Below are 26,981 nucleotides of genomic sequence, written 5' to 3'. Positions count from 1 at the left end.
ATTGAATGAATCCTGGGTTCATTACCAGCAGTAGTTATTTTGTAAAGAAATAATTGCATGCAGTATTCTTGAATGGCTTTCTATGCATTTTGCCTAAATGAAAGTGACAGAAACAAATAACAGCGTTAAGATGCACCACAGACAAATCAATATCGGTCGCTAAAGATCATTTTAGAATTAGCTTTATCTTGAAAATGCATTGGTTCATTATGTGAAAGTAAGACAGGGGTGGGAGTGTGTTATAGGCTGCACTGTGTTCAAACGTGAATAACCCCAACACCTAAGAATGAATAGTTTGTAAACTGAATTGATTTCATAAAATGCAGAGATATTTTCTGAAAATTACAAGTATTGCTGGAAAAGGAATGTGGAATCCATTCCAGAGTATTGGGGCTTTTGATCAGCTTCATCATTAAAATCATTGACAATAAAAACAGTGGCAATAATTGGAATTGATTACATCTGACTTGAAAGAACAGGGTACAAGGTTTCCTTTAAAGTAAGGTCCGCTGAACGGCAGCTGAATTTTTGGTTTGAAGCGGTGTGCATTTACTTTGAGTTGAATCATTTGCATTTGATTAGAGGTTCTTTCAAGGTCAAGGCCCAGTGTCGTGAGGATTTTTTTTCCAATTCCACTAAATTGAGACACAAGGTGGAAGACAAACTTATGTAATAAAGCTTTCAGTTTCAATTTGTTACCTGCAAAATACATGAGCACTCACTCTCCCGAGGTCATTGAGACTGTGCACTGTAGAATAGACTAGAATTGTTAATGAAAAGGACTCAGGCTAAAATTTCAGCTCATTTCATAATAATGGCACAAAAAATGGTTTGATATGAAGTGTGCAATTTACCGCTGTGCAATGATTGTGGGGGGGTGAAATGCAGTCTTGCTGTTCTTATCTCTATTATTAGCCAATACCAACTGGATCTTAAAACTATCAGAAATCAATGATCTGTGACACTTTACTTCTTAGTTTAAGACCTTGGACAGAATTTTATCCCTGCTATTAAGAGTCCACCTTACAGCCAATATTAAGGTTGATATTGGAGTCACTGTGTTCTAAACTTGTCTTATTGCTTGGGACATTCAAAGTATGCAACTGAACTATTGATATCCTAAATTGCATATCCTGATATGATTTCATTCCACAACAGTTCATTTTACTTTTTAGAGCAGGAACAACTACCCCAACCCACCCATCAGCCCCCTCCCCACCCGCGTACACATGCACATTCCTCCACCTCCCACTTCAATTAGAATGTAAGCCTATCATCAAAGGTTTTGTAGCCAAACATTGAAGTGGTGCTGTCCTATAACACTCTCAAGTTGTCACAAGGCTATGACTCATGCATTGACATTAAAAAAAGCACTATTTTCAAGAACTGTCCACAACATATTAGTGAGAATGTCAATATCGTTGCTATCTTCAATTGCGATACTCGTGTTGTTTAAAGGAACTTTATGCGCAGAAAATTCTGCTTACAAGTCAACAAGGGTTGACCTCTTCTAGTTCCCAAATTCTAATATGGCAAGCATAAGCCTAGCTACCTTACTGTACAGCAGGGTTTTCAGACTCAGGATGGTGACCCGGTGGTTAGTTGCTGGGTGTGTCTCGGAGCAACCGGTCATTGCGTTCCCGATTGCAGGAGAAGGAGCCAATGGCTTTCATGAATGCCGGGCTTTCATGAATGCCGGGCATCCCGCGCATGCATGCCCCCTCAGGCGGATCCGGTAGTGTGCAGAGCCGGAGCCCAATGGGACAGATCGCCGCCTCCTGACATCAATGTGCGGTCCCAGGACCAAATTGCTTTTAACAAATGATGGGAGTCTTCCCTGGTACATTTTTGAAAATTATTTCATGAGATGAGGGTGCTTGAACTGAGTGGCTTGCTCGGCCATTTCAGAGGACAGTTAAGAGTCAACCACAATGACATATGGCCAGAACGAAGGATGGCAAATCTCCTTCCCTAAAGGGCATCAGTGAACAATCGTTGCCATGGTCACCATTACTAAGACTAGGCTTATGTTCTATATTTATCAATTGAATTTAAATTCCACCAGCTGCCATGGTGGGATTTGAACCTATGTTCTCAGAGCTTTAGCCTGGGCTTCTAGGTTACCCCAACACCTCCATCTTTCCTCTAATCAGGAGATTTATAAAAACATACTTTTGACTTTTTCTTGCTGTTGAGTAAATATGTCATAGTATCATCTGGTTTTTTAAAACTAATTATATCATACATGACTGCCTCTGTAAGCAGAACACCCATTTGTGGTGTTTGTTCATGACTGTAACATTGAACTGTTGAGGTCAGTGAAAACTAGGATATGACAATTTGCAAAGAAATCTCTTGGTCCTCCATCAATACGCTCTTTATGCACTTGTCAGAAATATCCATTTGCACAGAGATGAATGGTAGAAACTGCAACTGAGCGAACTTGAAGGGTTTGAAAAGTGAAAATATTTTTCATTAGCTTGTTAGCAAATGTCAGGAATGGTTCTTGGAATAAAATAAATTAGCGCGGGCAAGAAATATGTAATATAAACACAACAACTGTTTATAAATAAGAGAAAAGGCAATAAAAAGATTTTTAAAAGAAGAATGGCTCTTGGTACTGATTTCGATACATGTTCTTTTTTAAACATTCTGATAGGTATCTTATTGACCAAATGTAGCTCTTTTGGGGAGTGAATGTTTCCATGAACTTTATATTTTTCAATGTTTCCCTCATTGCAACAAAAGAATGGTACCACAGCGACCACCAGCCCTCTCTCGACTAATATCCTTAGAATTTTAAAAAATACCATTCAACAATTTCTACTGAGCTATTGACTGGAACAATATTTGTTATTCAGAAGAGCTCAGAGCTCAGTTCATGTGTTTACTAACAAGCTAAATAAACGTTACAGAGATCAAAGTAAATTATATTTGTGGTGAAGAGCATGTTGGGTCAGAAGCTCAGTGTAGTCATCTGTATATCTGCTGGTAAGTGAAGGGTTAACAACTGTATCATGGTGCTAGACAATCACTAGATGGCAGCACCAGATCCATGTGCATAAACTGTACTCGGAGGATATTCCCGCCTCTTCGTATCAGGAGTGACTAGATAGCAGAGTGTTAGAGAGATAAAGCTTAGTTGGCACGTGTAGTTAAACATTATTTATAATTCTTATTTACTTAATCATCAGTTATAGTTGTAGAATATAGTTGTAGAATAAGGGCCCATGGTATTCGAGGCAAGGTACTAACATGGATTGACGATTGGCTGTCAGGCAGAAGGCAGAGAGTTGGGATAAAAGGTTCTTTTTCGGAATGGCAACCAGTGACGAGTGGTGTCCCACAAGGTTCAGTGTTGGGGCCACAGCTGTTCTCTTTATATATTAACGATCTTGATGACGGGACTGGGGGCATTCTGGCTAAGTTTGCCGATGATACAAAGATAGGTGGAGGGGCAGGTAGTATGGAGGAGGTGGGGGGCTGCAGAAAGATTTAGACAGTTTAGGAGAGTGGTCCAAGAAATGGCTGATGAAATTCAACGTGGGCAAGTGCGAGGTCTTGCACTTTGGAAAAAAGAATAGAGGCATGGACTATTTTCTAAACGGTGACAAAATTCATAATGCTGAAGTGCAAAGGGACTTGGGAGTCCTAGTCCAGGAATCTCTAAAGGTAAACTTGCAGGTTGAGTCCGTAATTAAGAAAGCAAATGCAATGTTGTCATTCATCTCAAGAGGCTTGGAATATAAAAGCAGGGATGTACTTCTGAAGCTTTATAAAGCATTAGTTAGGCCCCATTTAGAATACTGTGAGCAATTTTGGGCCCCACACCTCAGGAAGGACATACTGGCACTGGAGCGGGTCCAGCGGAGATTGTCACGGATGATCCCAGGAATGGTAGGCCTAACATACGATGAACGTCTGAGGATCCTGGGATTATATTCATTGGAGTTTAGGAGGTTATGGGGAGATCTAATAGAAACTTACAAGATAATGAATGGCTTAGATATGGTGGATGTAGGGAAGTTGTTTCCATTAGCTGGGGAGACTAGGACCCGGGGGCACAGCCTTAGAATAAAAGGGAGTCACTTTAGAACAGAGATGAGGAGAAATTTCTTCAGCCAGAGAGTGGTGGGTCTGTGGAATTCATTGCCACAGAGGGCGGTGGAGGCCGGGACGTTGAGTGTCCTTAAGACAGAAGTTGATAAATTCTTGATTTCTCGAGGAATTAAGGGCTATGGCGAGAGAGCGGGTAAATGGAGTTGAAATCAGCCATGATTGAATGGTGGAGTGGACTTGATGGGCCGAATGGTCTTACTTCCGCTCCTATGTCTTATGATCTTATGGTCTTAATAGTGAACAAACTCATTGATATTTATATTCGTTATTCATTAAATGTTATTTGCTTAATTTGAAAACTGATAGTTTCATTGAACCACAACCATCAGACCATTCTGGAAGTAAGCAAAAGAGTAACGACAGTTTACAATCACGTAATATAACATGGTACCAGGATTTGGCTTCGAGAAAACGAACTAGGTAGATTAAGACAGATCAGAAAAAGAAGAAATTAGTAGCAGCTATTCAACTGGGGAAGCGTCGCAGCAAACAGATCCTTCGAAGAAAACCGCCTCGTATGACCATGCACAAGCTCCACACCACCTCAAGACTACTGGTAATTTGAACTGTAATTGGAAACTGTTTAAACAACAATTTCAGATATATTTGGAAGCTACTGATTTAACTACCGCAACTGATGTTAGAAAATTTGCATTGCTTCTATCAATGGCAGGACAGCATGCAATTGAAATATATAATTCCTTTCAATATTCTGCTGGTCAGGACAAAACTAAATTTGAAGCAATAATAAGTAAATTTGATGACCACCGCAAGATACAAATGAATGAAACATTTGAACATTTAATTTTCACCAAAAGGTTGCAGAAAACAAGGGAATAATTTACTAGCTGTGTGACAGACTTTAAACTTCTAGCTCAATCTTGCAACTTTGCAGCACTGCATGACTCGTTAATTTGTGATCAAATTGTATATCGAATAAATGATGAGCATCTAAGAGAAAAGTTTTTAAGACAGCAAGACTTAACATTACAATTAGCGATTGAAAAATGCCTAGCACATGAGCAGAGCAAGAATCAATATGATGAATATTATATGCGTGAAAAAGGCGTGGAAATCCACCAAAGGTTGAGTGAGTAAAAATGGTGTCGCAATCAATGAAGCAGCACGTTTCGGATGGCAGCCATCTTGCACGCGCGCACTCAAACCCTGCACATGCGCACTTCATCAGAAAATGCGAGATGGAAGAGAACCGATCTGCATGAATGGAAGTGCCTCATGCATCAAAACATCAACGTCATGACATGGTATAGATGTGGAACCGCCCATTTAAAGGGGAAATGTCCAGCATGTGGGAAAGAATGCTCTAAGTGTGGCAAACTTAATCATTATGCTTCACAATGTAGGCCTTCTCTCCCTTTTCAAACTGCTAATCGAAAATACAGGCAGGTTAATGGTCAGAGTGTAGATTCAACAGAGAAAGAAACCGAAGAGTACTTTTTTATCAGACAATGACAATTATTTATTCGGGGAAAAAAATTATGGAAAATATGAGGAAACAAAAGAAACGCCAAGCAATCTTCAGCAAATCAAATCAGTCAACACGAATAATGAATGGAACTCAGTCGTTCAAGTTAACAACTGCCCACATTTGTTTAAACTTGACTCTGGAGCTTCATCAAATCTACTTTCAAGACTGGATCTCAGCATGACTCAAGAAGAACCTGAGATACTTCCAGCAGCTTGTAGACTGGAGAACTATAACGGCAACCTGATCTCTTCAATAGGATCATGCCATTTGGATCAAGTACGACCCGGAGATCGCAAACAGATTTGCTCGGCAGGAGACAGTGGTCAGGGATGGATGGAATTATGCCAAGAATAAGGCATTTGTTTCATTCTCTTGCAGTTCATCTCACACTTGTTGCTAAGTTTTGGTTGGCACTTAGTAAATGTTGCTCGTTGTGTCTTGACTTAATTTGCTCTGTTTTATAACCTTTGCTCTAGAGTCACCAGGTATCTTTATGATACCACCACGAGGTTCAAGTTCAAGTGCTGATCAATAACTCAATACACCAGTTAGTAAGATTCAAATCAAAACACATTTATTATGCACAGTCAATCACTACTCATGCATAAAACTCTACTTACTAGACTATCTCTAACACTAAAAGGCCTATACTTAGCTTTGGAACTGGCCCACCAGGTCAGGGGAACAAATGGCCTTTTGTTCGATCCTGAGTCTGCAGGATTCAAAGCTGGTATAGACTGGTAGCGAGGAGCGCATATCTCGTAGCGTGCATTGACTGGAGACTTACTTGGTTGATGCAACGGCTAGGCAGGTCACTAAAGGGTTGTTTCGAGCTGCTGAGTGACCTTGCCAAGAAAGAAGAATTGAACTTGGGGACTCTATTTTATAATCCCCAGGGGCTTCGCGCCATTCGGGGCGGACCCCGTACCTGGTTCCAAGAGATTGGACTAAGTTCTGATCACTTGGATCGATTTCTCCAATACTGGAGCTGTTCCTTGATCGCTGGGCGGCTCCTAAGTGTCTGTTGGCGCCGAAGAGTCTGGCTTGGCCTTGTTTACCTCAACTGTTTCCAATTGTTCCCGGGGATCGCTCATTAATATGTAGATGGTGGTTAGTTTCAGTGCTGTCTGGGTTCCTGCAAGTTCTGATTACAGGAAACTTTGCACCTGCTTGTTTTTCCTGCGTTGGCTGAATTTCCCTGCATTCTTAGCGGATCTCCATTTTAAAGTCGGGATGTGGCCAACCCAGGTGGCTACACACTGAACAAGCAATCTGGGAACACGGAGGCTATGAGAGAGTTGAGAGGTTTTGGTGATATTGAACTGAGTATTGTCAGTGTATATGTGGAAGCTGACAGCATGACTGTGCAAGGTGTCACAAGGGCACCGAGAGCAGCTTATTGGTGAGAAAGTGGAGGGGACAAATAATGAAAAAAAATGTATATTAGGCAGGCAATAGACTGTAAAAAGTTAATTCTGTGACTGGACAGTCCTGACAAAGTCCACAACTTGCACTGAATTATGAGCCAACGGGCCCTAATTTGCCATCCATTAGTTTAAATGGAAGGAACATCTGGTTGTGCGTGTCTGCAACATTTGGGGCATTGAAAAAAAAATTCAGGCAAATATCAATCCTCACCAAGAGCCCCAGATCAAGGTTCATATATTGAGCCTAAAATATAGCCGATGTCGACAAAAGTCAAGCATTCCCAGAGTAAACACACTATAATCAGGGGATAAGACATCTGGTCTCAAGTCAGTTTGAGTCAAGTTGCAAGGAGATACATAAAATTATACAGACTGTTCCATCTTTTGACTTCCCGTCCTCTTTATGCCTTCCTCCCGATTCTTTCACTTTATATCATGCCAACACTGAAGAATATGTCACAGGAAAAATCATTAGTCTGAACCAGCAAATTAACACATTGTTGCCTATCAGGGAGCATTATTGAATTATGTTGGTCTGAAGTAAATTGGTAACTTTGTAAATGGTGTATCATTGAGATCACTGGTACGTGTCTCATCTCTTTAGCCTTATTTATGGCTTCCTGTATTCGTACTTCGCAATTCTGTCATTTGTCTTCCTCAAAGGTTGACACAGGGCTCATTCAGCCAAACCCCTTTTCACCAATATTCAACAATATAAGCACCATTTTAAAATGACTCCAGTGAGTTTCAGAGAGTGGCAAATTCTTAGGGTACTGCTAACTTGACAAAACATAGTTAAGCTACTGGGCTGGATCCTCCGGTCCCCCAGCTGCATGTTTCTCGGCGGTGGCCATTCGCTGGTGGCGGGATTCCATGTCAATGGGATGGCCCGTGAAACCTGTGAGCGGGTGTGTGCTTTCAGTAGGAAAAATGAATTGTAATGGCCGGAGAATTCCGGCCACTGTTACAAAAGATACTGCAGATGCTGGAAAGCAGACCTGGCAGCATTTGTGGTGAGAGCAACAGGATTAACATTTCAGGTCAGTGATGCTCTCAGACCTGCTGAGAATTTCCAGCATTTTCTGTCTTTACTTAGTGCTTGATTGTCATGGCATTTGAGGACTGGAAGCACGTTTTCCATCTCAAACCATCTCATGTTCTGATGTAATTTGCAAGATACTTGAGAGCAGCTGTTATTCTATATATAGCCAGGCCATATGGACATTGTGAGCAAGTGGTTGGCCTGTTATGAGCCATAAAAAAACTGCTGCTAAAATATTTCCTTATGACAGGTAATTGGTTAATTTTCCTGATGTTGTTTGAGAATTCACTTCCTTCTACATTCTTCTGCCATTTTTGTTGGGGTCACCACAATACTGGTTGATCACCCTTCTCCAATCACCCAGCACCCTTTGGGTGAAGACGTTACTCCTCATTTCCCTCTATTTCTTCTACCAATCACCTTAAATCTGTAAACTCTGGTAATTGACCACTCCACTAGGGGAATCAGGGCACCCCTGTCAACTTTACCTGGACCCCTCATAACTTATACATCTCAATCAGATCATCCCTCAGCCTCCTCTGTTTGAATGAAAACAACCCCAGCCGATGTAATCTTTCTCCATAGCAGAATTTTTCAAGCCCTGGCAGCAGTCTGGTAAATCTCTTCTCCACCCTTTCTGTAGCAGTTATGTCCTTCCTGTAATGTGGCGACCAGAACTGTACACAAAACTCCAGCTATGGTCGAACCAGCATTTTATACATCCCTGCTTTGGTACTCGATACCTCACCCAATAAAGGAAAGCTTCCATATGTTTTCTTTATCACCGAGTCCACTACCTTGCCACGGGTGGGAATGGGAATTGCTTCAAATTCACGTGGGCAGAATGCTGGCCCATTAGCGTGCCCTGCATTGCTCCACGAATAGCGCCCCGACGCGAATGCAAACCACACACAATTTAGTCCCACTGGCAATACTTAGGGCACGATCGACCGGCTGATCATGCCGGCGGGATATTCCAGTCCCATGCCGGCACATGGTTTTCCCAGCGATGAGGGGTGCAGTGACTGGGAAACCGACCAATCCGCTGCCCAAAACACACGGTGGATTGGTCGGTAAATCCCGCCCGTAATCTCCCAAATGGAGAATCCGGGACTAAATCTTGAATTACACTCCCTCTTATTGGGCTTGTTTCATGCTGGCTAAAGAAGGTTTTGTGCTCTCTGTGTCTATTATGCTGCTCATACCCTTGGTGATATCCGGGTACTTTGAAGTCCCAACTACTATTTCCCCCTTGTTTTTGCACTCAACTAATAATAATCTTCATTATTGTCACAAGTAGGCTTACATTAACACTGTCGCCACATTCCGGCGCCTGTTCGGGTACACTGAGGGGGAATTCAGAATGTTCAATTTATCTAACAAGCACGTCTTTCAGGACTTGTGGGTGGAAACTGGAGCACCCGGAGGAAGCCCACGCAGACACGGGGAGAACATACAGACTCCGCACAGACAGTGACCCAAGCAGGAATCTGACCCTGGAGCTGTGAAGCAGCAGTGTAAACCACTGTGCTACTGTCCCTGCGCCTACATATGTGCTTACATGCTCTTCCATCTCCCTCTCGTTGTTTGTGGGTCGACAGTACGCTCTTGGGAGTGTGACTGCCCCCTTTCTATTTCTGAGCTCAACTCATATAGCCTCATTTGATGATTCTTCCCGACTCAAATTGTATTGTAATTAATTCTTTAACCAATACTGCTACGCCCTCCACTCTTTTAAGCCCCCCTCTCAATCCTGCCTGAAAACCCTACAGCCAGGAAGTTGAATTGCCATTTTTGCATGTCTTTCAGTCATTTTTCCATTATAGTAATGATATCATTCTGCCATGTGCTCTCTGTGCCCTCAGCTCATCAGCTTTATTTGCTAAACTCCTTGTATTTAAATAAATACCTTTAAAAGTTACCAAATTCCTGTTCTTTAAACCAATACTTTTTCAGTCTTTAAGAGACACTCGCTAACTTTTGATTTCCCACTCTACTCCTGGCTCTGAATTTGTCCTATCTTTATCGACCCTAAGGTTCCCATCCGCTGCCAATCCAGTTTCAACCCTCCCCAATAACACAAGCAAATCTCCCTGCAAGGACATTCTTCCAGGTCCTATTTCGGTGCAGACCGTCTGACTTGGAGAGATCCCACCTTCCCCAGAACCAGTCCCAATGCCCCAGAAATCTGAAGCCATCCCTCCTTGCCAACAATGCATTTATCTGGTGTATTCTCCTATTTCCATCGTCAGTAGCATGTGGCCTAGGAAGTAATCGGGAGATTTCTACATGCTTTCTAGCCTCATTCCTAGTACCCTTAGTCAGCAGAAACTCGTCCCTTTTCCTACTTATATTGGTAGAACCAGGACCACTGGCTGTGCACCCTCCCCCTCCAGAATGCTCTGAAGCCACTCAAGTGATATCCATGATCCTTACACCAAGAAGCCAACATACAATCCTGGAATCACGTCTGTGACCACAGAAGTGCCTGTCTGTTCCCCTAACTATAGAATCCCCTACCACTCTTGCTCTCCTGTCTTTTCTCCTCCCTCCCTGCACAGTTTGGTCGCAAATGGAGCTCTGATCATGACTCTCACTTCTCACCCCAGAGGAACCCCTTCCCCCATTCTGAGTGCCTGCTAGAAAGTGGTATGTCCTCAGAGGTCTGCTGCATCAGCTGCCTTGTCTGTCTTGGTCTGTCTGATGGCCACCCAGCCCCCCCCCCCCCCCCCCCCCCCCCCCACCTGCATTTTCTAAAGCTACAAGGTAACCACCTTCTAAAACATGCTGTCCACAAAACACTGATCCTTGCGAATGTACCTCAGTGACACTAGCTCGCCCTCGAATTCCAAGATATGGCACTTGGGCTTTTCCATTTGGTGACACTTTCTGCACAGATATTGGTCCAGGGTATAGGCAGCATCCTGGAGTCTCCACTCAGTACACGATGTACACTCAACAGGTATGAGCAGCCCCATCATGCCACAAATTATTTATTTGCGACGTAGAAAGCAGAATTTAAGTAAATAAAATGGTTATTAACTCTCACTTTGTCCTCGCACTGTTCTTTTCCAAAGCCCTGATTCTCACTGGAACTCATGCCTTGACCACACACCAGTTTTTCGAAAGCCCTGGCAGGATTCTCCGTTTCCGGTGCCCGTGGGTTTCCTGACGGCGTGGGGCTGCCCCACAATGGGAAACCCCATTGACCGGCTGGGGTAATGGAGCATCCCGCCGGCATGGTGAGGCAGAAATGTGGCGCGGCGGGGCCTGATTCTTGCTCAAATACTTGCTTGGCCTCGCTCCATTTTTTTTCAATTCTCCGATTCTCGCAGGAACTCTCACTCTGTCCTCACTTGATTTGTTTTTCAAAACTCAGGGTGTGATTCAGGAGTCTTAAAACTAAGTCCACTTTCGGGTGCATTTGGCAGGATGATTCTCAGCAGCTCCAGCTCGAAGAATCACCCCTCTATCCAACAAAACTATGTCGTTTTTCTTACCTCGGGAGTTTCTCCCTGCTGAGGCCACACTCAGAGAATTCCTGCTGACGAGCTGATCTCGCCAGCAGGACTAGATGTCCGCAGATCAAGGTGCTATTTTGATCGGCTGCCCTGATCTTTCTTCACCCCCCCCCCCCCCCCCCGCCCCTCCTCTCAGGCGTCCTCCTGGATTTCTGGATACCCCACATCCAATCTTGTCCAGACCCATGGAATCCTCCCCACCGGGCTCGACACCTCGCAGTGCCAGGGTGGCAGTGCCAGTGTGTCTGGATGGCAGTGCCAGGGTACTCCCTGCCCTGTACCCTATGCCTGGGTCTCCAATGGCCAGTGAGGACCCCCCCCCCCCGCCTCCCCCAGGTGCCATCATGCCTGGTCCACGTTTGCGTGGACCAGTACAAAATGGAGCCCTGGCCGAGTCTCGCAGGTGCGGCTGTTGAGTCCCTGGCACCAGGTGAATCCGGCGACCAGGTATTTAAATACCCAGCGAGGAGGAGATCCAGATTGCCCTGGGCAGAGCGAGCCGAGTGACTCATGATCGGCTTCGCACGCAGCCCGATTTGGGGCTCTTGCGTGATTCGACCGTTGCGCCCATATCTGCACTAGGTGCAATGGGGTCACTGAATCACGCCCTCCAATTCTCACAAGATCACTCGCTCTGAAATGAAATGAAATGAAAATCGCTTATTGTCACAAGTAGACTTCAATGAAGTTACTGTGAAGAGCCCCTAGTCGCCTCATTCCGACACCTGTTCGGGGAGGCTGGTACGGGAATTGAACTGTGCTGCTGGCCTGCCTTGGTCTGCTTTAAAAGCCAGCGATTTAGCCCTGTGCTAAACCAGCCTCTGCCTTTACGCCGCCTCATTTTGCAAGCTCCGATTCTCGCTCGAACACTCACTCTGTCTGTGTGCCGTTAATTTTTCAAAGCTCCAATTTTCGCTGGGACAGTTACCCTGTCTGCGCATCGTTTATTTTCCAAAACTATGATTCTCACTGGAACAGTTGCTCTGTCTGCGCATTGATTACTTTTCAAAACTCTGGGGGTTTCCCGATGGCATGCGGCTGCCCTTCAATGGGAAACCCCATTGACCAGCCAACGTAACAGAGCTGCCCGCCGGCGGGGTGAAACATAAATGTGGCGGGGCGGAGAATCCAGCCCCTGATTCTCACTAGAACACTCGCTCTGTCTGTGCGGCATTTATTTTTGAAAGCTCCGAGAATTCCCGCTGGAACACTCTCTCTGTGCGTCGTTTATTTTTCAAGCTCCAATTCTCGTTGGAACACTCGCTCTGCGTGTCGTTTATTTCAAAGTTATGGGCAAGAAAGCGCAACAGCGTTACACTTCCTCAGGAAACTGAGGAAGTTAGGGATGTCCACATTGACTCTTACCAAACTTTACAGATGCACTATAGAAAGCATCCCATCTGGCTGCACCACAGCTTTGTATGGCAACTACTTGGCCCAAGGTCGCAAGAAACTTCAGAGTGTCGTGAACACAGACCAGTACATCACACAAACCTGCCTCCCATTCGCTAACTTGGTCTACACCTCCCACTGCTTTGGGAAAGTGGGCAGCATAATCAAAGACTCCTCCCACTCTGGTTATTCTCTCTTCCAACCTCTTCCATCGAGCAGAAGATGCAAAAGTCTGAGAACATGCACAGATTCAAAAACAGCTTCTTCTCCGCTTTCAAGTCTGTTTTTATCAACCTGACCGAGTAACTCATTGTCATCTGCAAACATTCTTGCCCAGGGCACTTCCTGTCTCCCTCAATTAGCACATCCCTGATAATCAGGAAGCAGAAGGGGCGCATCGCCGATCTATGGTTTCACTCAACTTTGGCTTTGAAGCTCTAAGTCACACATACTTCTCAGGGACTCCATGAATTCTAGCACATCTCCAGGCTCCCTTCTTGGGCACCTGGTCATAACCCTTCTCCCAGTCAATAGATACATACTTCATGATGCATCGTCGTCCCAATATTTCCTTCCGCAAAATAAAAATGGCATCAGTATTGCTTCTTCTAGGCATGGCTCTGAATTGACCTTCATGGATTTCCACTATTTTACTGAATCTCCATGACTTATTCCCATATCTTACAACCACAGAATTCCTACAGTGTAGAAGGAGGCCATTTGGCCCACTGAGTCAGCACCGACCCTCTGAAAGAGCACCTAGGTCCACTCCCCTGCTCTATCCCTGTGACCCTATCGAACCTACACATCCCTGGATCGAAAGGGGCAATTTAGCATGTCTCCCTTTCCATTTGAATATTGGAACAAAAATGCTTTGCTGTGACATTTTCTCTCATCTTAACACGGTTGAGTAACTTGTTCAGGACCTGAATCGCATATTCAGCAGGTTCATACGTCTGCAGGTATCTCAGCCTCTCATAATGTTTTGCCTTTTTCATGAAGTGCTGTTCTGATTTCTACCAGATTCATTTTTTTACTTGCAGTTTGAATTATTAAGGTTTTCAAAAAAGAGTCAAGCATATGTTTGATATGAAAACCTTTGACAAATATCTGATTCATAATGGTTGTATTTGCCTCTTTAAATTGTCTGACCATCGCAACAAATGTGTTTCATCCAAATATCTATTGTTGTATATTGAAATAATTACACTTAATTATATTTTGTGTTTTGAGATCTTATTAAAAAGTCTCACATTGACTAACATCAGTAATCCTTTCTTTTCAGTTTCAACCACACAGCAACCAGTTACCGTGGTGACTGAGACCCTTGTTACCACGGAAACCTCCGTCACCAAGTTAGACATGCCATCCTCTTTACTCATGGATGTTCCAGCTTTGGCTGACTTCAACAAGGCCTGGGTGGAATTGACAGATTGGCTCTCGTTGCTCGATCGTGTGATCAAGTCTCAACTTGTGACAGTGGGAGATGTTGAGGAAATCAGTGACATGATCATAAAACAGAAGGTACAAACACAAACTTTTACTCTTACATTTCCCGTCAGCATAGCACATGTTAATAGGTTGCTGTCTAATCAATAGAGAAGTAATTTAAAAGCTGAGTGAGCAATTTGCATGGTAATGGAGTAGTAGTGAATGTACTGGGTGCATTGATACAACAGTCCCTGAAGCACCAGATAGGTTGAAATCTTTGTGGCACTTGACATCTAAGCCTGACTTGGATAATTGGGGGGAGAGTAGTCTTCTAAATGCATTAATGGCATGCTTGTAGTGTACAAGTACTTCAAGAAATGGTTCAGCAATAATGCCTTGAGGATCATCTTTATGGATTTGCCCTACTTGTATTTGAGCTGGATCCCACAGCTGGTGGGATATTAAATTGATTGTAAGTGATTATTATTGACTTTAATTCTGGCTGCTTATCCTAGCAATGCCATAACATACACTTGCTTCTATCTCTGGCTGCAAAGATTATATGATTTTAGGGGTTGGCACTTTTTGAAGGCACCCTTAATTGGCAGACATCTCTTTTTTATGGACCTGGAATCTCTTTGAAGCACTGGCACAGCTTGATTCCCTGAACTTCCACTGACCCATACAGTCAGCCAAGCATGTTAAAGTAAATATACTTTTAGTATACATTACAGAATCTGCAGCAACATATCGATTTCCCGGTCACTATTCTTAAATGGAAAAAACATCAGTTGGAATGTAAATCCACCTATAGAGTTCACAGTGCAGAATTAGGCCATTTGGCCCATCGAGTCTGCAACGGCCCTTGGAAAGAGCACCCAACCTAAGCCCACATCCCCCACCCTACCCCCGTAACCCAGTAACCCCACCCAACCTTTTTGAACACTATGGGCAATTTAGCATGGCCAATCCACCTAACCTGCACATTTTTGGACTGTGGGGGGAAACCGGAGCACCCGGAGGAAACCCACACAGACACGGGGAGAAAGAGCAAACTTCGCACAGTCACCCAAGCCGGGAATCGAACCTGGGACCCTGGAACTGTGCTAACCACTGTGCTACTATGCCCCCCTCCCTATGAAACATACACTATTTTTAAAATAAATTGTCTAATTCCAGTTAACTTCCAGTGAATCTAGAAAAAATAAAAAAGAACAAAGAAAAGTACAGCACAGGAGCAGGCCCTTCAGCTCTCCAAGCCTGCGCCGACTATGCTGCCCATCTAAACTAAAATCTTTTACACTTCCGGGGTCTGTATAACTCTATTCCCATCCTATTCATGTATTTGTCCAGATGCCCCTTAAACGTCACTATCGTCCCTGCTTCCACCACCTCCTCGGGCAATGACATTTGAAAGCCTCCTATGTGTCAGATGTTGATTTACCCTCAAACATCCGCCCCCAATCTAGGTTCTTCAGTTCCCGCCTATATAGCCATATCTACCCATATAGCCTCGCTGCCCTCTGAGGTGTCCTCCCGCAGTACAGCTGTGATATTCTCCCTAACTAGTAGCGCAACCTCTCCACCCCTTTTACATCCCCCTCTATCCCGCCTGAAACATCAAAATCCTGGAATGTTTAGCTGCCAATCCTGCCCTTCCCTCAACCAGGTCTCTGTAATGCCAATAACATCATAGTTCCAAGTACTAATCCAAGCTCTAAGTTCATCTGCCTTACCCATTATACTTCTTGCATTAAAACATATGCACTTCAGGCCACCAGTCCCGCCTTTTTCAGCAACATCTCCCTGTCTGCTCTTCCTCAGAGCCATAGTGGCCCTATTTCCTAGTTCTCCGTCAATTTTTTCACCTTCTGACCTATTGCTCCGGTACCCACCCCCCTGCCATACTAGTTTAAAGCTCCCGTGTGACACTAGCAAACCTCACGGCCAGGATATTTATGCCTCTCCAGTTTAGATGCAACCCGTCCTTCTTATACAGGTCACACCTGCCCCGGAAGAGCTCCCAGTGGTCCAGATAACTGAAACCCTCCCTCCTACACAAGCTGTTTAGCCACGTATTTAGACGCTCTATCTTCAGATTTCTAGCCTCAGTGGCACGTGGCACAGGGAGTAATCCCGAGATTATAACCCTTGAGGTCCTGTCTTTTAATTTTCTGCCTAGCTCCCTGAATTCCTGCTGCAGGACCTCATCACCCTTCCTGCCTATGTCGTTAGCACCAATATGTGCCCCAACCTCTGCCTGGTGCCCTCTAAACGTCAAAAGATATTGATTTGTCATTGAAAATCTCTAAACAAACCAAATGCATCTTTAATATTTTACATTTCCAACTTCCGGTGGCGACCATGGAGTGAGTGGTCGCATATTTGGTAGCTCCTGCTCGTGTTGGACCTTTTTCCCTGATTTTCTTGTGAAGTAGAGAAGGATTCCCCACCAGTGTATGGATTCCTGGACCAGAGATGGTCTTAAAAGCAGAGAACGTTGGTTGAAGACGGAAGTGGAGTCTGCGTTACAGGAGAATATGGCGGAGGGTCAGGGACCAAAACTGCCAGCCCAGTGGTCAATGGAGCAGCTGGTGGTCTTTCTCCAGGAGAGCTTTGCTCAGCAAAGAAAGGAATACCTGGATCCGATTAAGACGGGGATTGATGGTGTGGAGCAGAGATTGGAAGCTCAGGGTCAGGCGATCCAGAAGGTGGAAGAGGCAGTAGCTGAGCACGATGACCAGCTAGCCGTGATGGCAGTGGAGATGGGGCTGATGAAAGACCACTAGAAGAGGCTGCAAGATAAAGTGGAGGATCTGGAAAACAGATGGCACAGGCAGAACCTGAGGATCGTTGGCCTGCCGGAGGGCAGCGAGGGATCGGACGCAGGTGCATATGCGCCGCGTATGTTCGAGAAGCTGCTGGGGGAAGATGCGTTTGCTCAGCCCTCAGAGGTGGACAGGGCGCTTATTAAGAAACCGCTGAAGAATGAGCTGCCCAGGGCGATGGTGGTGCAAATGCACCGGTTCCTGGACAAGAACATATCTTGAGGTGGGCCAGGTGGATGAGGAGCTGTTCATGGGAAGGCAACGAGCCGCATATCTACCAGACTTGGGTGCGGAACTGGGGGAAAGAAGGGCGAGTTTTAATAAAGTAAAATCGGCCCTCTTTAAGAAGGGGGTGAAGTTTTGTATGCTGTACCCAGCACGTCTGTGGGTCATTTATGAGGGCCAGGAGCTTTACTTCGGATCGGCAGATGAGACGATGAACTTTGTTAAGGACAGGGGACTAGCAGCTGATGGAGGACATTGAACATGGGGTCGAGTAGCTGTGTTTTTGATCTGCTGCTAAATTTCTTTTTTTTTCTTCTGGTTTTGTAAGTATTGTTTTGCACTAAGTTTAGGGCCGTTGCTCAGTTTTGTATGTGGGTTGACTTTGTTCTTAATGGGGGATGGTGGGTGGAATTTTCTTCTTTGTGTTTGTTGAGGATTGTAATATTTGCATATGTATGTTTGAGCGGGGGGGTGGGGGAGATGAGTGGGGGGTAGGATGCTTGGTGCCATGGGCAGGGCTACCAGGCTAGCTGTGTGGGCTAGCACACAGAAGCGCAGTGGGGGTCGAGCAGGTGATAAGCTTGTTGACGGGGGTTGGGATTGTTCTTTTGTTATGAGCGTGAGGGAGGGGGTATTGATCTGGTGACAGGGGAGGGACTGGCACTTGGAGACATACTGGGGGTCGATGACGGTGGGCGCCCGAAGGAGGGCCTGAAGAGACACGGGATGCGGGCTGGAGGCTGGCCTAAGAAGGGTTATGGTTGATTGGCAGGGGTACGGGGGGGGGGGGGGGGCAACCAGGCTGATCACATGGAACGTGAGAGGGTTGAATGAGCCGGCCAAGAGGGCTTGTGGGCTTGTGAGCATCTGAAGAGTTTAAAGGCGGACGTGGCAATGTTACAGGAGACACACCTGAGGGTGGTGGATCAATCGAGGCTGAGGAAGGGGTGGGTTTGGCAGGTATTTAATTCGGGGCTAGACTCTAAAACTAAGGGGTTGCCGATTTTGATTTGAGTTAGGGAGCATAGTGGTGGACTCAGGGAGTAGGTACGTTATGGTGAGTGGGAAACTGGAGGGGATGCCGGTGGTATTAGTGAATATCTATGCACCAAACTGGGACGATGATGAGTTCATAAGGCAGGTGTTGGGGAAGATCCCGGACCTGGACTTGCATAGGTTGATCATGGGGGGGGGACGACGACACACTTTAATATGGTTATTGATCCGAGGTTGGATCGGTCGAGGACAGGGAGGATGCCAGCTGCAGCGAAGAAACTAAAGGGAGGGGCAGATCCGTGGAAGTTTGGACGGCCAAGATCGAAGGAGTTTTCTTTTTTTCCTCCCAAGTGCAGAAAGTGTACTCCCGGATCAATTTTTTCGTTTTGGACAGGGCTTTCTTGGCAGGGGTGGTAGATGCTGAGTATTCGGTGATTGTTGTTTCAGACCATGCCCCACACTGGGTGGATTAACAGGTGAGAAGGAGGGGGCCAGGAGGCGGGCCAGTGCCCGCACTGAAGATTGGATGTAGGATTGTTAGCGGATGAGGAGGTGTGTGGGCGGGTGAGGGAGGCCATCCAGAATTACGTGGAGATAAATGACACGGGGAGGTTTCGGCAGCAACGGTATGAAGGCAGTAGTGAGGGGAGAGTTTATTTTGATACAGGCTCACCGGGAGAAGTTGGAGCGGGTAGAGATTGATAGGCTGGTTAGGGAGATTGTCTAGGTGGACAGAAGGTACTCGGAAGACCCGGAGGTGGGGTGTTGAAGGATCGGCAGAAGCTGCAGATGGAGTTTGGTCTGCTATCTACAGGGAAGGCGGTGGGGCATTTGAGGAAGGCAAGAGGGGCGGTGTATGAATTGGAGTCCCCAGCTGGGATGGAGGGGATGAGGCAATTCTTGGAGGGTTTGGAGTTTCCGAAGGTGCAGGAAGGGTTGGTGGAGAAGATGGGAGCCCCGATCGGGATTGTTGAAGACGTAGAGGGATTGGAGGCCATGCAATCGGGCAAGGTCCCGGGGCCGGATGGACACCCAGTGGAATTTTATGAGAAGTTTTCTGGGGTGCTGGGTCCATTGCCGATGAGGACATTTAGTGAGGCAAGGGAGCGGTTTGTTCTTCCCCCAACAGTGTTGCAGGCATCGATCGCGTTGATTCTGAAACGCGAAAAGGACCCCGAGCAATGCGGGTCATACAGACCAATCTCCCTACTAAATGCAGACGCCAAATTGCTGGCCAAGGTTTTGGCCTCGAGGATAGATGATTGTGTTTCGGGGGTTATAGGGGAGGACCAGACGGGATTTGGCAAAGGGAGGCAGTTAACAACCAACGTTAGAAGGCTCTTAAATGTTCTCATGATACCCTGCGAGGGGAGATGGTGATCGCTATGGACGTGGAGAAGGCCTTCGACTGGGTGGAGTGAAGGTATTTGTGGGAGGTCCTGGGGCAGTTTTGTTTGGGCAGGGCTTTGTAGACTGCGTCCGGTTGTTGTACTAGGCGCCAGTGGCACGTGTGCGGACGAACCGAGTGAGCTTGGACTATTTTAGACTGATCCAGGGGATGAGGCAGGGATGTCCACTCCACCACTGTTGTTTGTCTTGGCTATAGAGCCATTGGCGATGGCACTGAGAGCACCAAAGGACTGGAAGGGGCTAGTCCGGGGTTGGGGTGGGGCGGGGGGGGTGGGGGGGGGGGAGCACAGGGTCTTGTTGTATGTGGACGACCTACTCTTTTATATTCCTGACCAGTTAGGGGGGGGTAGGAGAGATTATGTGGCTTTTAGGGGAATTTGGCCGGTTCTTGGGGTATAAATTGAACATGGGTGAGAGTGAGGTTTTTGTGATCCAGGCGAGCGGGCAGGAGAGAAGGCTGGGGGAGTTACCGTTCAAAGTGGTGGGATGGAGTTTTCGATACTTGGGAATTCGGGTGGCACGGGATTGGGTGCAGTTGCAGAAATTAAATCAGGCCCGGTTAGTTGAGCAAATCAAGGAGGACTTTTGGAGGTGGGGCATGCTCCCATTGTCACTGGCGGAGAGGGTACAGTCCATAAAGATGACGGTTCTCCCGATATTTTTGTTTGTTTTCCTGTGACTCCCTATTTTTATCCCAAAGGCCTTTTTTAAGCAGGTTAATGTGGTGATCTCTGGGTTTGTATGGACGGGCAAAACCCCGCGAGTAAGGAAAGAGCTGTTGGAGCGGAGCCAAGGGGGGGAGGTTTGGCCCGACCTAACTTTAGGAATTACTACTGGGCGGCAAATATAGCCATGATCATGAAGTGGGTAGTGGGGGAGGGGTTAGTGTGGGAGCGGGTGGAGCGGCGTCTTGTCGGGGCACAAGCTTAGGAGCACTGGTAACGGCGCCTCTGCCATTCTCGCTGACCAGGTACTCCACAAGCTCTGAGGGTTTGGGGGCAGTGGTGGAAGCATATGGGAGTGGAGGGAGTGTCGGTGTGGGCTCCAATTTTAACCACCAGTTTGTGCTGGGGAGGTTGGATGTGGGGTTTCGGAGGTGGCAGTGAGCAGGGATTGAGAGGCTGGGGGATCTGTTTATCGATGGAAGCTTTCCGTGTTTGGAGGAGGAGTTTGAATTACCGAGTGGGAATAGATTTCATTATCTGCAGGTGAGAGACTTTGTACGAAGGCAGGTCTCGACCTTTCCGCTTCTACCGCCACAGGGGACACAGGAGAGGGATTTTAAAAAATGGGAGTGGGGTGAGGGAAGGCCTCGGATATTTATAAAGAGCTCATGAAGTGGAAGGGAACCCAGATAGGAGAGGTAAAACGCAAGTAGGAAGATGAGCTGGGTGAGGAGCCAGAGGCAGGTCTGTGGGAGGATGCCCTGAGTAGAGTCAACACATCCTCATCATGTGCCAGGCTCAGCCTGATGCAAATCAAGGTGGTTCACAGGACACATCGGATGAGCTGGATTTTTGGGGTGGAGGATAGGTGCGGGAGGGCTCGCAAATCATGCCCACATGTTTTGGGCATGTCTGAAGCTGAGGGGATTCTGGCAGGGATTTGCCGACGTGCTAAAAACGAGGGTGGCCCTGAGTTCAGAGGTGGTGATCTTTGGAGTGTCGGAAGACCCGGGAGTCCAGGGGGCGAGAGAGGCTGATGTTTTGGCCTTAGCCTCCTTAGTAGCCCGGAGACGGATCCTATTATCCTGCAGGGACTCGGAGCCCCCAAAACTTGGGGTATGGGTTAGCGACATGGCTGGGTTTCTCAGGCTTGAGAAAATAAAGTTCGCCCTGAGGAGATCAATGTTAGGGTTCATTCAGAGGTGGCAGCCGTTTATCGACTTTTCGGGGAAAACTAAACTGTTGGCAGATACAGTAGGAGGGGGGCGGGTTAGGGAAGGTGAGGGGTAGAGGGAGTTAGTTGAGTTTAGGTGAGATCAGAGAGAGGAGATGGAGGCTTTGGGGAATTGTGTGTAGAAGCCATGTTGGCTGGATGTGGTTGTTAGTTGGGGGGGGGGGGGGGGCGTTATGCACTGAATTATGTTTACATTTGTATTTTTATTTTTTTGATATAAAATCATAAATGACTTAATAAAATGTTTTAAAAAAAGAATATTTTACATTTATAACAAGATATGCAACCACTTGTGACAACAGAAATTACTGGAAGTGCCCAATAAATAAATCAACATTTGAAAGTGAAGGATAAATATTTTTGGGGAGGGCAACACTTCAGACCCTTGAGCAATTTGAAAAGTTATCCTAACTTTCTCTTGTTGAATTGTTATGCATTTTCAATAGTAAATGGGGCTTTTGCCTCCAGATATTTTTTCCATTTGTAACTTTTCTTTTCATCTCTGTTTATCTCTGCACAAGTTTCTATCTTGAGCAAGAGAATACAGAAAGTTAGGTAGCTTCACAATTTCACGCTCCATCTAAAACATACTCCATAGTGCGCTTTTAATTTTTAGATTAAATATCTTGGTGTGATTAAATTGAGTGAGCTAAATACTTCAAATCCTTTGACTTTACTCCATTAAGTTGCAAATACAATGATTTGCAAAGCGTATTTGCCTGTGCATTACTGCTTTGTAGAGAATCTAGGTTTAAAATATCTGAGGTTTCAGCCCACCTTTAGGTATTGTAAAAGGTGATACGTCACAGCGAATGGATCAGATATCGTCTGGAAGATTCCAGACTGCAGGAGAGGGCCACCTGCTTAGACTGAAGCCCGAAGCCCAGCCAATGGATGGAAACAGCCTCCTGATCACAGACCAGGGTGGAGGGGGCTGCAGTGATTCATTATTCAATTTCCCCTGCCCCCAGCTCCCACCTCCCCCCACAGCCATGATTGACAGAGGGTTACAACTGCAGCTGCAAACCAGCCTGTGGAGGAGTTTCTCCATAATCTCCCTCAGTGTCTCACCATTGGCATTTCCAGTGGTGCATTCGGAACTTGTGAATGATAATCCAACCCCATTTGGTCAGACGTTCCAAAGCTTGGCCAAAGAAGTAGGTTTAAAGGCAGAACCTAAAGAGGAGAAGTGAGGCAGAGAAGTGCAGAGGTGTAGGAAGGGAATTTTAGAGCTCAGGATCTTGGCAGTGGAAGGAGTGGCTAACAACGGGAACACTGAAGACACTTGATTATGAGGAGGACAGATAGCTGGGAGTTGATTCCTTTAGCCCCTTGATTCCTTTAGCCCCAAGAGCTATATCTAATTCCTGTTTTCATCTCAACTATGTTTTGTGGCAGTGAATTACACAGATTCACCACTCTCTAGGTGAAGAAATTTCTACTCACCTCAGTCTTAAATTGTTCACAATGTATTTTCATGGGGAAGTAATTGAAATGTTTTTGGGAGACTTCTTATGGCTGCCAAATAGGTCCAGGTCAAAGTAATTCAGGGGAAGAATTTCAGATGGCAGAAGATCAGTAGTAAAACGTTCATAGCATTGGTGGTACAGCGAAGGGAAAAGGGAAGCAGCACTCCACATTTGCGGATTGCAGGTTGTGAAGTATGACTGCAAGCACATATTCAGATTGTATCAGAACACTCTGGAGGGCTGTAGCAGTATTTGAGACATAGGATTGGATCGATGACCATGGAATGTGAATGTTGTTATAAATGCAGAGCATTCACAGCGCCGAGGTACCAGGTTTGATACTGGCTCTGGGTCACTGTCTGTGTGGAGTTTGCATATTCTCCCCGTGTTTGCATGGGTTTCACCCCCACAACCCAAAGATATGCAGGGTAGGTGGATTGGCCACGCTAAATTGCCCCTTAATTGGAAAAAATGAATTGGGTACTCTAAATTTTAAAAATAAATAAATAAATAAATGCAGAGCATGCAGATGATGAATTAGAGAGGATGGAGAATAATGCTCTCTGACACATCGGAGGAGAAATCATTTCAGATGTGGCGACTACAATGCAACATTTAATGGTGGGTGGGTCCTTGAGAGTCTGTTATCATGCAGGAGGACCACAAGAAAAATAAAGTGCAAGAGAAAAGGGGAAAGGGTAGAGGTGGGCCATGCAACGCAAGTGACAATTAGTTCAAAATGGCACTTTACTATTATCGGAGATTGGATGGGGATTAGGGGCGAAATTCTCCCCAAACGGCGCGATGTCCGCCGACTGGCGCCCAAAACGGCACCAATCAGACGGGCATCGCGCTGCCCCAAAGGTGCGGAATGCTCCGCATCTTTGGGGGCCGAGTCCCAACATTGAGTGGCTAGGCTGGCGCCGGAGGGATTTCCGCCCCGCCAGCTGGCGGAAACGGCGTTTGTTGCCCCGCCAGCTGGCGCGGAAATGACATCTCCGGGCGGCGCATGCGCGGGAGTGTCAGCGGCCGCTGACAGTTTCCCGCGCATGCGCAGTGGGGAGAGTCTCTTCCGCCTCCGCCATGGTGGAGGCCGTTGCGGAGGCGGAAGGGTAAGAGTGCCCCCACGGCACAAGCTCGCCCGCGGATCGGTGGGCCCCGATCGCGGGCCAGGCCACCGAGGGGGCACCCCCCGGGGTCAGATCGCCCCGCGACCCCGCCAGGACCCCGGAGCCCGCCCACGCCGCCTTGTCCCGCCGGTAAATAGCTACTCTAATTTACGCCGGCGGGACAGGCAATTTATTGGCGGGACTTCAGCCCATCTGGGCCGGAGAATCGAACGGAGGGGCCCGCCAACCGGCGCGGCCCGATTCCCGCCCCCGCCCAATCTCCGGTACCGGAGACTTCGGCAACCGGCGGGGGCGGGATTCACGGCGGACAACGCCCATTCTCTGGGGAAATACAATGACTGACAAACAACTTGGAATCAAAAATGTAAGTTCATTGGGATTTTTCCGAGTTAGGAATCAAAATCAATGCAGTGTTCTTCTATTTATTTCAGAACACCACTGGTGTTCTCAACCTCATATACATCTTTTACAGTTAATTCTTTTCCCTCTAAAGCATAAATTTCAGTTGTTGGCAGGTAATTTCACTGGCACACAAATAAATTAATTTTAATCACTCACAGGTTGAACAGTGTCTTTTCCTGTGGATTGCTGAACAGCTATCTCCCGTGATCACTTTAGCTTTGAAATCCAGATTAATTTGAACATGTAATTGAGGCAGTCTGAGTGGGGTGGGGGGGGGGGGGGGGGAATATGTTTCCAATAGGCTCTCTGAGCCACCCTGAGCTAATCTTGACCTGATGTGGGAAGCTATTTCACCATCCTTGCTATCATGTCATCATTGCTGTCATGGTTGCTGGGATACTGGGATTACCCAAAATGTTGCCAGTTTCATGCAATGTACAGACAGCAATGAAGATTTTTCATCGGCCTGCATGGATTCCACCAGTCCTTAATTCTCCCTTAAGTCCCCTACCTATTTTGGACAGGAGGGCTAACCAGCCATTCCCAGGCCATGCATAGTTGCATCAGGCAATAAATGAACTTGTCACTTTTTATTCCAATTTATAACGACAGAGCAGGCAGCAATTGAAACTCACGCCCTGTGTCTTTCACATGTGCTCCAACCATATTGCAATGGGTGATATAGAACATTTAGTGAAATAGAGCCAGCTTTGAATTATTAAGCTGTTTTATTTCACAAGCAGCCAGTGAGCATACAGGGAATCAATTAAAACAAATTCCACTTGGCGAACACAATCTCACTTCTCTCCTTGGAGACGGAATAATTGAATATTCTTAAAGTGGAGGGAGACAAATTTCTGTTGGGCAAGGTAATCAAAGATTTTTGGGGGTAGATAGGAATGGGGATTTTGAAATGCAAACAGAGCAGCAGGCTCAAGGGGCTGAATGACTTCCTTCTGTTCTTATTTCATATATTCATATGGTCACAAAACAAGTCCATACCCTATAACCTCTGTCACTCTCCTACCCACTCCCATCCTGATTGGGTGTGGAATTAAAGAGAACATCATCCATTTTCAAAATTAATGGAGCCACACTCCCTCACAGCCCCTCCCTCATATGTCCCTCATAGGGGACATTGTCGGAATTTGGAACATACTGTGAGCTGTGACATCTCATGCATTGGCCTGTTTAATATTAATACACACCTTCAATACTCTCAGCCTGTGGCTTTTTAAATCCAGAAATTCACATTTTTAAAAAGTACATAAAACAACTGTTAAATGAAATTCAGCCCCAAAATTCTTTGCCCAAAGATCAAAAACTCTGAAAAATTATGAGAATGCTTATGTAGAAGCGAAGAAGGTGAAGGAAAATTAAACCAAGAAACAGGCATGAGTCTGTAGACAAGCAATAAGAGCATGCCAGCACTCAGTCCCCTATTTCTATTTCAAATAATGCTGGTACTCCATGAAAAGGGTTGCCCTCTGTGCCTCACCACAACCTATGCTCATAATTTAGCACTGCAGTTATGCCTGCGATGAGACGTAGCTGACTGTTGCTGAATGTGACAACTGGCTGCCTTATGGTAGCAACAGATGACCTTGCAGCAGATGGCAATTCTGTGCGTCTGTCTTTGTGCTGAATGCATGCAGGGAATACAGAAATGGTTGGTGTCCCCTTTGCAGTCCAGCCATTCAGGAAACATTGGCTGGAATTCTCCAATTGTTGCAATTCACTTTCTCACTGGTAGTGCACCCCCGTCCACGGATTTTCTGGTGGCATGGGGTGGTTACAATGGAAATTTCATTGACAAGTGGCGGGAAGATAGAATCCCGCCGCCAGCGGACAGTGTGTTGCCGAGAAACTTGCGACTGGGGGACTGGAGAATCCCACCCACCATCTGGTCATTGCCCTGGCTGGTATGCGTTCTTTCATGCAGTATGACTTAATGTATGGCACACTATGATTGAAAGGCTTCTGAGGAAGTATTCAATAATGCAGTTGGTCAGATCGTTACATATATATTACTGATACTGCCAGGAGTTGCTTTGACCACAAGCATATGCCAAACTGACCTTTGTTCACCTCTGAAGCAGATGTAGGTGTGAAGGCGCTTGGCAGGTACCACAGAGAATTTCTCATGCAGCCTTTATGCCTGAAATCCCTCCTCTTCCAAACCCATCAGATAGAGGGATTTG

General features: G+C 46.1%; 1 protein-coding gene across 15 annotated transcripts in view; it reads left to right on the top strand.

Moving 5' to 3' along the window:
* The window catches only part of dmd (dystrophin), a 3,042,490-nt gene that overhangs the window by 2,335,603 nt on the left and 679,906 nt on the right, over positions 1-26,981 (top strand). For all 15 annotated transcript variants that reach the window (XM_072513983.1, XM_072513987.1, XM_072513978.1 and 12 more), the window contains one exon: positions 14,276-14,514. In XM_072513983.1, the coding sequence (XP_072370084.1) occupies positions 14,276-14,514 (239 nt within the window). The remainder of the gene's footprint in view (positions 1-14,275; positions 14,515-26,981) is intronic.

Source organism: Scyliorhinus torazame, chromosome 8 (assembly GCF_047496885.1).
Source record: "Scyliorhinus torazame isolate Kashiwa2021f chromosome 8, sScyTor2.1, whole genome shotgun sequence".
NCBI classification, from domain to species: Eukaryota; Metazoa; Chordata; class Chondrichthyes; order Carcharhiniformes; family Scyliorhinidae; genus Scyliorhinus; species Scyliorhinus torazame.
The sequence above is the reverse complement of the archived record's forward strand: the minus strand, read 5'-3'. Positions and strand labels throughout refer to the sequence as shown.